Genomic DNA, 13682 nt, shown 5'->3' with positions numbered 1-13682 from the left:
ATTTTCTTGTGGATGAGACGCGAGTGCGCGCGCACCAGTGATGTCCCTCGCCAATATTATAAACTACAAGTGATTCGATAATCTCGTCTCGAAGGTCCAAAAGAGTAACATACGCGGTTAAGAATCACGCGTACAAGGTTATTCCATTGCGCAGCAAGGATTATTATAAATTTCTTTCGCAACATTCTTCTTTCAATTTTCATAATAATGCTGCGGCCGACACATACTTGGTGGTAAATCAGTCGTTCCGGGCTTTTGACGATCGAGCGAGGAGTAAATTAGTTATAAAACTGCGGGGGAGCATGAGGGAGCACGAACGAAGAATATATAAGGGGGGGGGGGGGAGGGGTGGATTATACCGGGACACACGGCCGGCTTTTTCTCGACAGAATCGTCTCGCTGTGAAATATTAAGGTTGCGTGGCGTGCAGGTTATCGACTACAAAGACGACGAGGAGACTACAGAGGGCGGTGAGCTTCTTCCTCCTTCGCTTCTTCCTCCTTCGCTTCTTCCTCATCGCGTGCATGTTCTCTGCTGCAATGTACGCGGGGAACGCGAGCACTGAAATTTTCAATCCTATACATATAGATTGCGTTCCGTCTTCTTCGTATTGCTTACTCTTTCAAAGAAAACCAATCGTTGCAATTATTCTTATCGTCGAAACCTTGATAAGAAGAGAATTGCAATTCAAGTTGAGTTTTCCATCTGCCAAGGCTCTTCTCTACTCGTCTAGAGCAATAATATAAGGCCCCCAATGTATATTGGATTAAGAGGTGCGTACGTTACAAAAGTTGGCAAGAAAATGGCTGGTTTCTTCTTTTGCCGTATACGCACGCATGTACATGTGGTCTACGCAGCGGAGTAGTTTCTATACGATCGAGTATTACTCACACGTGGAATATGCGCGGACCTGTGTCTTTTCGAAAAGGAGAATAGCCTTTAAAACTAAAGAGTCGTAGTTGCGCCGCGAGAGAGCGGGAACGACAACTTTTCAAAGCCTCCTTCTTCCCCTGCGTGTAAAAAGGAACGTTCGAATCGTCGACCTTTCTTAATATAATGATTCTTTTATATATGCATGACAATTTCTTTGGCTCTCTTACTTATTGTTGGAATCGGTGTCTCTTTTTAGAAACGCGAGGCTTTCTTCCGGGCAAGGCCATATTGAGCTGTAGCACCGGCCGGCCGGTCCGATTATATCCGTTCTACTCGCGAGAGCCATTGTCGCGCTCCACGAGTTTCTTTTCTTTCTCTTTCTTCTCCCCCTCTGTCCTCGTCTCTTATACGCATGCTCCAATATATTTTACTACGAACCAGGAATGACCGATGAAATATCCTAGCCCATGCAGAGCAGAATGAGTATAATCCATGATGATGTAGATAGATATATACATATGTGTAGCTATAGCAATACTATAGACGCCGCCCGTCGTGATAGTTTTTTCCTTGAAAACTTTGGCACAAGCTTTTTTGTACATTGACATGGAGGGGTATTTCTACGATAGGTATGTAGGTAGGTGATTATCGGATAAACCAGGTTGTATAAAAGAAAGTGAAAATTCTTGGAAAGAGGATTAAATTGATTGGTATAGGTTGGCGTGTGCTTCTTCATCTTCCCTCCATGAGAGAGAGAGAGAGAGAGAGAGAGAGAGCGGACGGACGGACGGAAAATTGTAGAAATAATTATTGCTGTGTATACCGAGCGTTAAACAAATTCTGATATTAATTTAATAGTTGGGAGGGAGGAGTAGAATAGTGATGGTAGCAAGCAGAGGGAGGGACGATTAGAGAGAGATTATTTGGCTAGCGCGTGTTGTTGGCCGTTTATTACGCGACGATAAAAGTGACTTTTAGTGCGGACTGTAAAGCAGAAAATCATGCTATTGTTACATTTATGCATCGATGCGTGACGATATAAAATTCAATATCGAGCCAATGATGTATCCGGCCTCCAATTAAATGTTCGTTCTCCCTTTTTGCAGTTGCAACAACTGCGATATGTAATTTGAGAAATTGACAGGTAAATATTTGGCATTGGAGTAGTAAAGTTTTTCTCTTCTTTTTTTTTCACCTCTATATATTTTCCACGCTAAAGTCGGCAGTGGTGGTATATACGCGATGCAAGATCGAGTGACGGCGGGGGGCGGCCCTCTCTTTTCTTCTTCTTCTCCCCCCCCCCCTCCCCCCCTCTCGCTCTCCTCGCAGTTTCATTTTCAACAGATTTCTCGCGAGAAATGAACGCGACGAGTATACGCACGTACCATTCTCTCTCTCTCTCTCTCTCTCTCTCTCTCTCCTTCCGGTGCCGCGAGATTCTCTGCATGCAGGTGGTCCGCGGCCGTGCAGGCGTCGCGACGCGAGTATATACGAACGAGGCGCCCCCGCGCTCGCTCATGCAGACCACGCTGCGCTTCTTCAATAGCCGTGCAAGGTCACGCGTACATACCTCATATATATATAGTATAGTACAAATGGCCTTATAGCTGGAGCAACGCAAAACTGGCTGTCGCAGTGCGAGCGCGCGCCGTATGGATTTTAATTGAAAGAGCAAAACACACCGTTTCCCACGCGGCATGAGAGAGCGAAGCAAAGCAGCAAGCACGGATTGTCTTTGAAGGAGGCAATAGTAAGGCGGTATTGCGAGGCACGGAACCATCGAATTGGCTCGAGTGGTTGCGACTGACTGGACAGAGTCGAATAAGGAGCTCGTCGACGATTCTCTTCTTCTCGTGGTGGCCGGGTGGCAAGGAAGATTGTACAAATAAGACGGCTGGAGCAAAAGTAGACCCGGCCACCGTGCAACAAACCGTCCTCGTATGGAGGATACTGTATCTATATATATATATATGCAGTATGCCCTCGGCACGACCTTTCGAGTCCTCTGTACACATGCATATATTTACAAGGCAAACGGCTCTCGTATCTCTCCCTCTCCATCCGAGGATCATAAAAATCGCACGCGTCATTTCGTAAATCATTGCAACTATCCTCGAGCGAGGAGGAGAATCGAGCGAGAGCATTTTATTGTGGACGGTGCGCGCCCCGGCCAAAGTCCCTTTAAATATTGATTTAAGAGCAGAGCGCGTTATTACGATAATTTTACCGAAATTCGTCGCGGCACCCATTGCATCCCGATTTCTAATGGAATTTTCTTGCTTGCTCGTGTTTCAGGAATAATGAAGAGAGAAGCTGAGACAGCAGCTATGACAGGTTGCGGAGGACCACCCAGTCCTCACAAGCGTTATCGACAGGGAGACGATGAACTCCGTCTCCTAATCCCAAGCAAGGTCAGTATAATAGATCGTTTTACAATTACCGCGCTTTTCGATCGAGCAACAGCCTGGCTAAATTGCTCTCCGTGTAACCTAGCTTCCTCAGGATACACCCACCCACCCTACGACACTTTCCCAATCCATGCACGCGACACGACCAACGAAATATAACAGCGAACCATCCCAGAGCTGTCATATATATATATATTTCTACTTCTCTCTTCTCAAATTTAATCAGCTGCAAATATTCACTCCGTGCATGGAGGATTTCTGACGTAACCGCGGCGGCGGCGCGCATAAGCTATTGCTCACTTTACATCTATACGTACAAATTTTCCATCGTCTCCCCGTCGTCGCTATATATTATCTCGTGCGATCTAGCTTGCCGTGGAATCCATACAAGCATTACGCCTACAAAACTAGAGTATGGCTAATTTTGATCGTAATAGCCCGTCACACCGAACATTTCAATTTTATAAATGGCATATTTAAACACGTACGCTTCTTTTCACCGTATTTCACGGCCAGTATTCCACCACAATTTTTCATTGCTTTTCCTATGCAAATATATGTGTACCTAAGGTTTTTCCATCCCAACCCCCCCCCCCCCCCCCCTCCCATACGAATAGAAAATATTGCTCTTCAAGTCTGGTACCACGCATTCGATGATCAATCTTTCTTAGAATAACTACTTTTTTTTTTCCTCACATTTCAAAGACTTTTCCTCTCCTCCTCTCTTGAAAAAAATCCACAAGTTTTTCACACAAGAAAGTCCACACTATTGCTTTATCTGATTTTTAATGTAACTTGTTATTTCATTAATCTTTTCGGTCCAAGAATAAAGTAGCGCAATGAATATTTGTCAAAGAGTTGAAAAGCAATTGTTTATAGTTAGCATTTTGCGTGGAAAATTCTTTTGCGTACACATGTATATATGCGGCGCGTGTCCAAGAGAGTCGACGCCTCTATATATGTACCTGTCGTCGCTGCTGCCGACGACGCACCATTCGCGCAATCCGCGGCATTCGTTGGGGAAGGTGGCGGCGATGGGAGATGACCGCTTAATTTTCCAATGGCGCCCGCCAAGCCTTTTTTTGTTTTTTTTTTTTTTTTTCTTAATACATCCGTGAGGTTGCCGATAGATAGGAGGGAGGGGAAGGTTGGTCCGTGTAAGATATATCGAAATCGCGCTAGTATAGTTGGCTGGCTGCGCAACCGAGAGAAACGGCGCGCTACGCCGCACGCCTCCACTTCCGGTCATTGTCGCCGCGCGCGCTGCTCTCCCCCCCCCCCCCCCCCCCCCCTTATCTCTCGAGCCCCGCGTGCAACTATCCGTTGCTTCTTCCATTGGAAATGAAGGATGCAATCGCGCGCGTCCGTCCCATGCACACACGGCCTCCCCCCCTTTTATAGCAAAAATCGACCAACGATACACGCGCTCCTTCAAATTCCCCATCCAAATGGAATTTTGCAATTTCGTATTCCTCGCGGCAGGTGTCGCGTATCGATCTTTCTTCGCGCTCTCGGTAGCAGACGCGTGCTGATATTCTGCGCGTACATGCTGCTGGGCTGGGAAAAGGCTGATCGAGCTGTTCGCAGGCCGTGCACCATCTCGAATCCGGATCGACTCTCTCTCTCTCTCTCTGAATCCTCGGGGTCAAGTAGCGGCGATGTAATCGGAGAGATATGCCGCGCCAGAGTAGAGCTCGGCCACCGCTCGGAGCCACTGTGGATTCTCAAGGTGTCTCTCCTCCTCTCGATCGCTCTGCCACGAACGCGCGCGCGCGAGAGAGAGAGAGAGAGAGAGAGAGAGAGAGAGAGAGTCGGAGTGAACTCATTCAACAAGAGGCACGACGTCCAACGAACGGCAATGGAACAATCGCTCTCACTCGCGCGCGCGCAGCTCCTGCCCTTGTGTGTGTGTCGCAATAAATATTCCAGTGCGAGCCATTAAAGCTTGCATTCTTGCCGAGGCAAACCGTGCACCCCGCGCACCACCGCTCTCTCTCTCTCTCTCTCTCTCTGCGTCATCCGCTAATTGCCTGCACTATTCAAATCTCCAGCGAGAGACTTGTCAAACAGTTCTCCTCCTAATCAACGATAATATTTCACCCAACAAACTCCCCTCCCCCCCCCCCCCTTCCCCTCTTCCTACCTATATACCATGCGCGAAAATAATCGATTCCTTCGGAGAAACAATCCGAATGTTTTTTCATCTTTTCAAGGAACGTATAGCAGCGCAACCAGTCGCTGTGTGTTTGTCGCCTCTCTAGTATAGCTTGAGTCGTGAATGTGCGTGTAGGGAGGAGGGGGATTGGACGGCGCGTCGCTCCATTGCAACAGAGGGAGAGGGAGGAAGGATGTTTATATCGGTGCAGCTGGTGGGAGGGGGGGGGGGGGTGGGCCGCGCCGCCTTTTATGCCTCGAGCATTGTTTACCTTTCTAGACGTACGGTTCAAGGATAGATACACCGTGCGCCGTGAGCCTCGACTCTCGTCTCGTCGTGATCGCGTGTAGCCTGTGCCATGCATCCACCGTCTTCTCTTTCTCTTCTTATTCTTCATTGTCGGGTACAGACTCTCCAGGGGGGTTGATAAGAGAGCAGAGAAACGATCTCGCGCAAGCCGATGACGAGATGGAGGCTGAGTGGATCTCTGACCGATCGTTTCTCTGCGCAACACTCCACCCCTCCCTAATTGCAGGCTCGTTGCGCGCGCGTGCTTTTTCTTCGAAACGTATATACTATAAAGGGCAATCGAGTATGCGGCATGGCGATGCGGCGAAAAAGGAGGTTGAGGAATGTGGCAACGAAGCTTATACCTTTTCAAGTGTGCGTGCAACGAGGAGAGCAACGGTTGCGCCAATCAATTTAATTATCATAAAGAATCGGCAAGTTGGTCGGTCGGCCGGCACACACGTTGCTCACTGCCTGCAGCGGCGTTCCGCGATATTCAGCGCGTCCGCACACTCAAACTGAAATTGCTTTTCTTTCTCGCCCGATTCTCTAAACGTGCGGCGGCGGCGGCGGCGGCGGCCGGCTTGTTTCCTCGACGCGCGCGCGCACGCGGTGAGAAGGGAGTGGAGGACAAACATTCCATCGGACCCAGATCCACCGATCCGTCTTAATCTAATCCTTCGATCCCACAAATCCTCTATAGCCCTCTATCGTTCCTATCCTGCTTCTCATTCTCATCGCATTTTCTCATCGTGTTGTAACGATAGCTATAGGCTACTTGCCCGCTCTGCCGGACGCGACAATTTCAAAGTCGCAAAATGGCCACGGTGCAAACGTGCAAGTACTTTATCCGCACGCACATCTCCCCGCTTTTACTTGCATATATATATATATATATATATATATAGTATAATAGGCTGTGAAGAAGGAGAGAGACCCTCGCCCCCTATTTTTCCCAGAACATGCTTCACCACTATTGATACGCGTGCGTCGCGGCGGACCAACTTTCCTATACACATACTGCAACATTTGCACATAGATTACACATGCGCTTCTCTATTATTATAGATTCATCTGATTTCGTGTTACAGGTTGCTGGTTCAATTATCGGCAAAGGAGGCCAGAATATCACGAAGCTGAGAAGTCAGGTAAGAAAGGAGGAACATTTTAAACTCGATTCTCTCTCTCTCTCTCTCTCTCTCTCTCTCTCTCTCTCTCATTCGTTCTCTTCTCCTTTGTGTCCTATTTATTCTCGAAACTCCATCCACCACTGAATTAATTGAATCATTCGCCATGCATCTTTCTCGATATGTACTTGTGCTTCCTAATATATATATATATACACACACACACACACATATATATATATATATATATATGTATAATACACGTGTGCTGTATATTTATTCAATTCCAACCGTTTTCATTTCTTTGGCTATTCAACCTTTTCATCGTTGCTTCCATTTCCCTTTCTTTTAATTCAGTTGTCGCAAAAGTTCGGAAAGATATGACCAAAGGATCAACTAGAGAAATTGTAATAAAAAGTTGAAGAGAGGCAAGTTTCTCGTTCGTCGTAAGAAGAGAAAGAATTTCTCAAAAGTTTAACTGTATATTATACGAATGTAGGAGACGCGCAGAGCGCGGTCTTTGGAGAAATAGGCTCTTTCTTATTACAATTTGTCTGGATAATAGTATAGAATCAATAGTGTATGTATATATATATATATATATATATATATATATATACATAATATGACTTATTATATATTTGAGAGAGCGATTATTTGGTGTGTATTGTTATTCTCTTTCATTTTCTTTCTTTCCTTCTCTCTCTCTCTCTCTCTCTCTCTCTCTTTCTTTGTTTGTTTTAATGTGGGGAACAATGCATTTTTTGGAAAGAGAGAAGCAGAGCTTCTCTCTTTCAAGTTATTCTCTTTCGCATATATCGCGAAGAAGAAGACGTATCCCATATAGTGATATTTAGAATTGTGTAGCTTGTCCATTTTTCTGCATTTTTCTCGAACGAGTCAAGTATTGAAAATGGATCGTGCCCCGTCCATTGTTCAGCAATAAAGCTGACTCGAAGGAGTATTTCAGCACAACTCTTTTCCCGCCATTTTGTATCCTTCGCACAGGAGAGCGAAAGATGGTATCGGAATGAATTACGCTGATAGAGAGTGCTCTGCTGCATATATGTATATGCATATGTATATCACGCAGGAAGCTACAGAGTCGAGCAGTGATGCGCGCGCGACAACTGATCGCGGAAAATATTGATAGGGGCGCTGGCTGGGAAGAAGAGAGGAACGCGTATCGCGTAGTCGCTGGCCACTCGCGCGCGCGCCTTTTAAAGATTCTCTCGGAGAGCCGACCATATAGTCCGCTGGAAGAGCAAAAATCACCTTGAGACTTTGATAATAAGTTATTTCGTCGAGTCGCCAACGCGCACGCGTTTTGTGCTCTCTTAGGAAAATTCCCCTCGCGGGATAATCAGCGTATTTTACTAATGTATTGTCCATTCCTTCGATAGTAATAAGCGTGATAGTCATTTTCTTCCATTACCCATAATCTTTGAAATAAACAATTTTTTGACCAACGATCGCGCGACGAACGAGAGAAACGCGCCCGAGCGAGCGAGCGAGCCCTCTGGCCACACTCGTTCGTCATGTCGACTCACGGCTCACTGCTTAACCAAAAGACTAACGTTTCTTAGACGCGTTTTCCCCCTAGCTTTCATTATTCAAGGGAAACGTGCTTGAAGCATCGATCATCGAAATGCGGCCAACCCTGCACGGAAGAAGCATCGTACATGTAGCACAACACAGAGTATATAACGAGACGGGACGCGACGCGCATGAAATATATTTCTCTGCCGTATAATCCGTACAATAACTGTCGTCCTTGGAGCTTTTACTTTTAATTGCTCTTCCCGTAAACGAGAGAGAGTTTCTCTCTCGTTTCGGACGCGCTAAAAGATCTTATCGGGATTCTCGGTCAAGTCGATGACGGCGTGTTCCTGGAGGATATCTCGCAGAGAGCAGCAGCAGTCTTAAGATTCTCTCTTCGGATCGGTTAAAAGTCTCGCGGATAAAAGTGCGGTTCACCCCGAAGATAGGAGGCGCGCACCGTGTGTGCTTTCCTTACTATATATATATATATATATATATATATATATATGTACGTACATTCATCGCTCGACTCTCGTGGTTTTTGTCGGCGTGCGACAGATGCAAAGAGAAAGACGAAAGAAAGAAAAGAAAAGCAGTTTTCAAAGTAAAAAGCGATGAGCGATTGGTGATCCTTCACAAGATATTACTATAATAGAGGCTTTCTCGAACGAGGAAGAGAAAAATGGATGATCGAAGATTGCCAGTTATAGTTGGAGGGCATTTTGTCAATGGTCTATGATGACGATGATTGGGGCTTGATAGGGACATATGTTGTATAACCTGTGGGATATTTATATGCATATATATATATTTATATTTACAGAAATAAGTATATAAAAATATATATGTGGGACTATATTGTGCGAGAGGAAAGAGTGTGTTTGTATGCGTGTGCGAGAAGAGATAGTGTGTTGGAAAGAAAGAGGAGGAGGGAGGGTGGGAGGGGGGGGGGGGTGATGTGTGCAAGAGTAGTTAATGTTGGTATAGATATATTAGAAGAAGGTTAAGAAAAAAGTTTGGCGAGGCGAGTGACAGGAGCGCGCGCTCTCGCGAGTTGTGCGATCTCTCTCTAACTTGGTTGATGGTTTGTGCCCTGGCCCCGCCCCGACCCCGGACCCCGCCGGCGTTGCCCCCCTGGCGTCGTTCTCTCTGTGTGTGGCGTACGTGTGCCCCGGCGTCTTTACCCTGCCGTCCGTTCGTCGTCCATTGCCCTGCCCGGAACGACACCGATTCGACACACGGACCCCATCTCGATCGGCAAATGGACCACCACACGACCCTACCAACAATCGACAACGACCACCAATGAACCAACCACCAACCACCAACCATGGCCCAACAGTACAAAGCCTCGATCATTGTACCCGATTGCCCCGGACCCGAACGGTAATGCCAACACCACTCTACTTATAATCTCTTATTTTTTCTTTCTCTCTCTCTCTCTCTCTATATTATAAAATTACCTTCTCTAACTCGACTAGCTACAATCTCACTTGTCTCATCACACATTCTATCCATATATTTTCTCTCTGCATCACTCCCATACACCTAACCCCATTATTACTCTGTCCATTCTTATACGCATCCCTTTCGAGCACATAATGCATAAATTTCTTCGTCGTACACGTAGGATAAGAAAGGCGCGAAAAAGAAATGGCGCTTGATCGATCATTCGACTGACTCAATTATACATCTATAATACTTTGTTATATATTCTCGTAACATTTGTGCTTGTTGTTTTCTTTAGTGTTTCTTTCTTTTCTTCCTTCTCCCTTCCGTCTCTCGGTCTGGCTGCCTCTGCTGTCTTTTATTAGCTTCTTTTTTTTATATGATTTTTCTTCGTCTCAGCAACTTCTTATCCTCCGTTCAAACTCTATTATCTTTACGTGTCCTATCGCGCCGTGACAAGAATCACCGACTGTGTGTGAGAAATGTTTGACTTTATCTTTTCTTTCTCTCCTCAAACGAGCTCTTATCCGATGGTACACACGGGAACTCTACTTTTTTCCTTTCTTTTTCCTTCTCTCGTCTCTCTCTCTCTCTCTCTTTCCAGTATACTTGTATCGCATATCTCTTTAGGTTTGCTTTCTTTCCTAGTCAGTGATAATCTCTCAAAGATATTTTGTCGTTACGCCATTCGCGTCGCAATGAACGAGCGAGCGAAGAGATTTTAAAGAGCACAGTAAAATTGGTAGCGTGCAGCGATCTCTCCGTTTCATCATATTCCTTCGATACGTTTGGCCGATTGCTCGCATTCACACAGCTCACTCGTCTTTTCGCTCGTTGCCCCCCTCCCCCCAACCCTTGTACCTTTGCACCGCAAACCCTCTCCCTCGTTCTCCTACACATTTCCTTTCGTCTCTTATTTCTCCCTCTTTCACCCCTTTTCCCTCTCTCTCTCTCTCTCTCTGTCTGTCTGTCTGTCTGTCTGTCTGCCTTCTCAGTAGTCCCCAAAAGTTTTTAATTTTAGGTTTCCCATACGTGTATGTATGTGTTGTTGGATAAGACGGTAAAACGCACTCGAGCGGTCCTTCCCAAGTGAAGTCCGACTTGACAAGTTGGGTTTCCCCCGATGTCTATCGTGAAGAGAGACCGGAAGCACCATCTAGTAGTATATAGACCAACTGTTAAAATTTTCTCACCAGGTTTTCCGTTGCCCGTTTTGCGTCCCCTCTCCGAAATGCCGATACATGACCGATCGGCCCACAACCAACGCGTACAGCGTTTCCTTCCTACTTGCATATACGCATCTTGAGAGGAAACCTCCAATGAAATTCGATCACGAGAAATCTATGATACAATATATATATACGAGGAGAGATGTATAACAATATACCCATACTACCGATCCTATCACGGAAATCCGATGGAATATTAATAACGTGATTTCTATTTTCAGGAAGATCGATCGGTTGGCAAGCGAGCGAGCTCTGCGATATTTATTATTTTAATAATTGCCTCGTGTGTTTTCGGGCTGTCATTAAAAGAGGACGGGGGAGTGACTCGCGCTCCACGACCTTTAGCAGCCTCCTTCGCAGAAGGACACTTATCCTACACTCTTTTCCGCCTCACACACACACCCCAATGGATCAGATACCTATATATATCCATTCTATAGGGTGTGGGAGAGAGATTTCTTTCGAGATACGCTATATAGCAGAGAGAGAGAGAGAGAGAGAGGAAGGGAGAGAGTTTCTCATTGCAACAACGGTGAACCAGGGGAAAAGCGGATCGTACGGGCGAGATTTTGAAAAATCAAAAGATTGGCGCTCGCTCGCGCCACTCTCCGTTGTGTCGTCGGAGACCGAACGGAAGTGCAAAATGTTCCTCTCGTCTTTTCCTCCGGCCAAAACTACATTCTCTTCCAAGCTGTCGTCCTCCTCCCTCCGCTTATCCAATGCGCGCGCACCAGGGAGAAAATCCGGACGCGCCAAATGTAGTTTCATAGATCTCGCGCGATCCTTGCCCAGCACATACTAATCTGCATTCACCGGTCGATTCGAGCGAGAGGAAGAAAAAGCTTGGAAATCCAACGCCTCTTTCCCATTGACCATCGTTTCTCGTTCGGTGCGATGCTCCATCGAGTGACTCGTGGATTTCGAGGAGAATCGATTGGTGATAGGGGGGTGGGGGGAGAGGATTCATCGACCTTGATTCTTGGCACATACTTGGGAATGTTCCATCGGTGAATCAAATGGGACCCGCGAGGATATTCGCCGATACGCAATCTCCACTCTCTCTCTCTCTCTCTCTCTCTCTCTCTCTCTCTCTCTCTCTCTCTCTCGCAGCTGCCTTGGAGGGTGGTGGAAAAACGTGGCAAGGGCGACCCGGATACGCAAGACGACACATGCGCGTTCTTTTCAGTCGGCAGAAACAAGAAGAGCAACAACAGCAGCCAGCCGATCGGAGAGTTTCTTGCTGTTTTTCAGCGCTACGAGGGAAATTTCATTGAGAGCGTTGAAAGCGATTCGCTCGAATCGATAAGCGGCTAATCAGACATGTTGGCCGGCCGACGCAAGTATTCTCTCTCTCAGCGATATCGGGGGCGCAGCAGTTTCGCCATTTGGCCATCTCCTTGCAAAGAAGAGGCATCTTTTCATCGCGACCAATGCTGATAATCGATAGCCGAGCAATTTTTCCATTTCAGCCGATTCCTCTTCAACGCTCTTTCTCTGCCTCTCTTTCAATCCCACTCCTTTCTCTCTCTCTCTCTCTCTCTCTCTCAGCCTGTCCTTCATACATATATAATATACGTACTACGGTAGGCGCGAAAAGACGAAGAAACGTTTATCGATAGAAATAAATAAATAAATATATTTAATTGGTACCGCGCAGGTGCTTCAATCGAGGCTGAGCTCGCGCAAAATTAACGAGGGAAGGATTAACTCTCCGATAGGAAATGTGAAATAACCAAAACGGCACACTCTCTTATCGAGTCTAATGTGTACAAGAGTTAAGCATTGGCACAGCTGGAGTAATTCTCCGAGTTTTTTATGATTCTAGGGTGCTAACGATCAGCTCGGATCTGGAAACTGTTCTTCAAGTATTGAACGAGGTCGTACCTAATCTCGAGGAGGTGAGTTGGATTTTCAACAATGCTGCAGCGCAGCTATTAAAGTCCATTGCTTGTATACCAATACATAGAAAAGATGCCATGTACATATTTCGTTTATTCTTTTCTCCGCGGCGGTGGCCATGATCTTTGATAGCTGCTGCTCCTACTACTACTTGTTCCAACGATAAATATAATAATACAATTATAATACGTCGATGCGATGAGCGAGTTATCGAGCTGAGACTGATCAATCTGACAAATCTCTTTGAAATGTCACGCAGAATGGTTCCCGTCATGGAAGCGATGAAATCGACGTTCGTATGCTGGTGCATCAGAGCCAAGCTGGATGTATCATTGGCAAGGGAGGACTGAAGATCAAGGAGCTCCGCGAGGTCAGTCTCAACACTTTTCTTTCTTTCTTTCTTTCTTTCTTTCTTCCTTCCTTCCTTCCTTCCTTCACCGACATTCGCTATATATAACGCGGAGGAGCTCGAAGTATCATGGAGATTTTGTAAAATGTTGAAATTTGCAAAGAGTCATAGGTACGATGCGTCATATCCGCATGCTTCTTCGAGAGTGTGGACGTTATTCCTATATGTAACGTGGGTTGCATGGTAGAAAGGAAATATCATTGGTACGCGGCGCGGCGATGCATCTACGCGCACATAAATCATAATAGTTTTAATTGCATTTCTCTCTTGCAATTGTACGTTTCGTCATTTCTATACTCGGCC

General features: G+C 46.1%; 1 protein-coding gene across 11 annotated transcripts in view; it reads left to right on the top strand.

Annotated features, from left to right (window-relative positions):
- HnRNP-K (Heterogeneous nuclear ribonucleoprotein K) overlaps positions 1 to 13682 on the top strand; it is a 58845-nt gene that overhangs the window by 15219 nt on the left and 29944 nt on the right. For 10 of the 11 annotated variants that reach the window (XM_066745773.1, XM_066745764.1, XM_066745767.1 and 7 more), the window contains 5 exons: positions 3169 to 3284; positions 6816 to 6872; positions 9736 to 9779; positions 12897 to 12969; positions 13230 to 13340. In XM_066745773.1, the coding sequence (XP_066601870.1) occupies positions 3174 to 3284; positions 6816 to 6872; positions 9736 to 9779; positions 12897 to 12969; positions 13230 to 13340 (396 nt within the window). In that variant the 5' untranslated portion in view covers positions 3169 to 3173. The remainder of the gene's footprint in view (positions 1 to 3168; positions 3285 to 6815; positions 6873 to 9735; positions 9780 to 12896; positions 12970 to 13229; positions 13341 to 13682) is intronic. The other variant, XM_066745774.1, reaches the window with a different exon arrangement.

This window comes from Prorops nasuta, unplaced genomic scaffold (assembly GCF_024137725.1).
Source record: "Prorops nasuta isolate Cenicafe-Biocafe unplaced genomic scaffold, Cenicafe_Pnas_1.2 PNAS00081, whole genome shotgun sequence".
Taxonomy (NCBI): Eukaryota; Metazoa; Arthropoda; class Insecta; order Hymenoptera; family Bethylidae; genus Prorops; species Prorops nasuta.
Note: the sequence above shows the minus strand (reverse complement) of the source record. Positions and strands in the feature narration are given on the sequence as shown.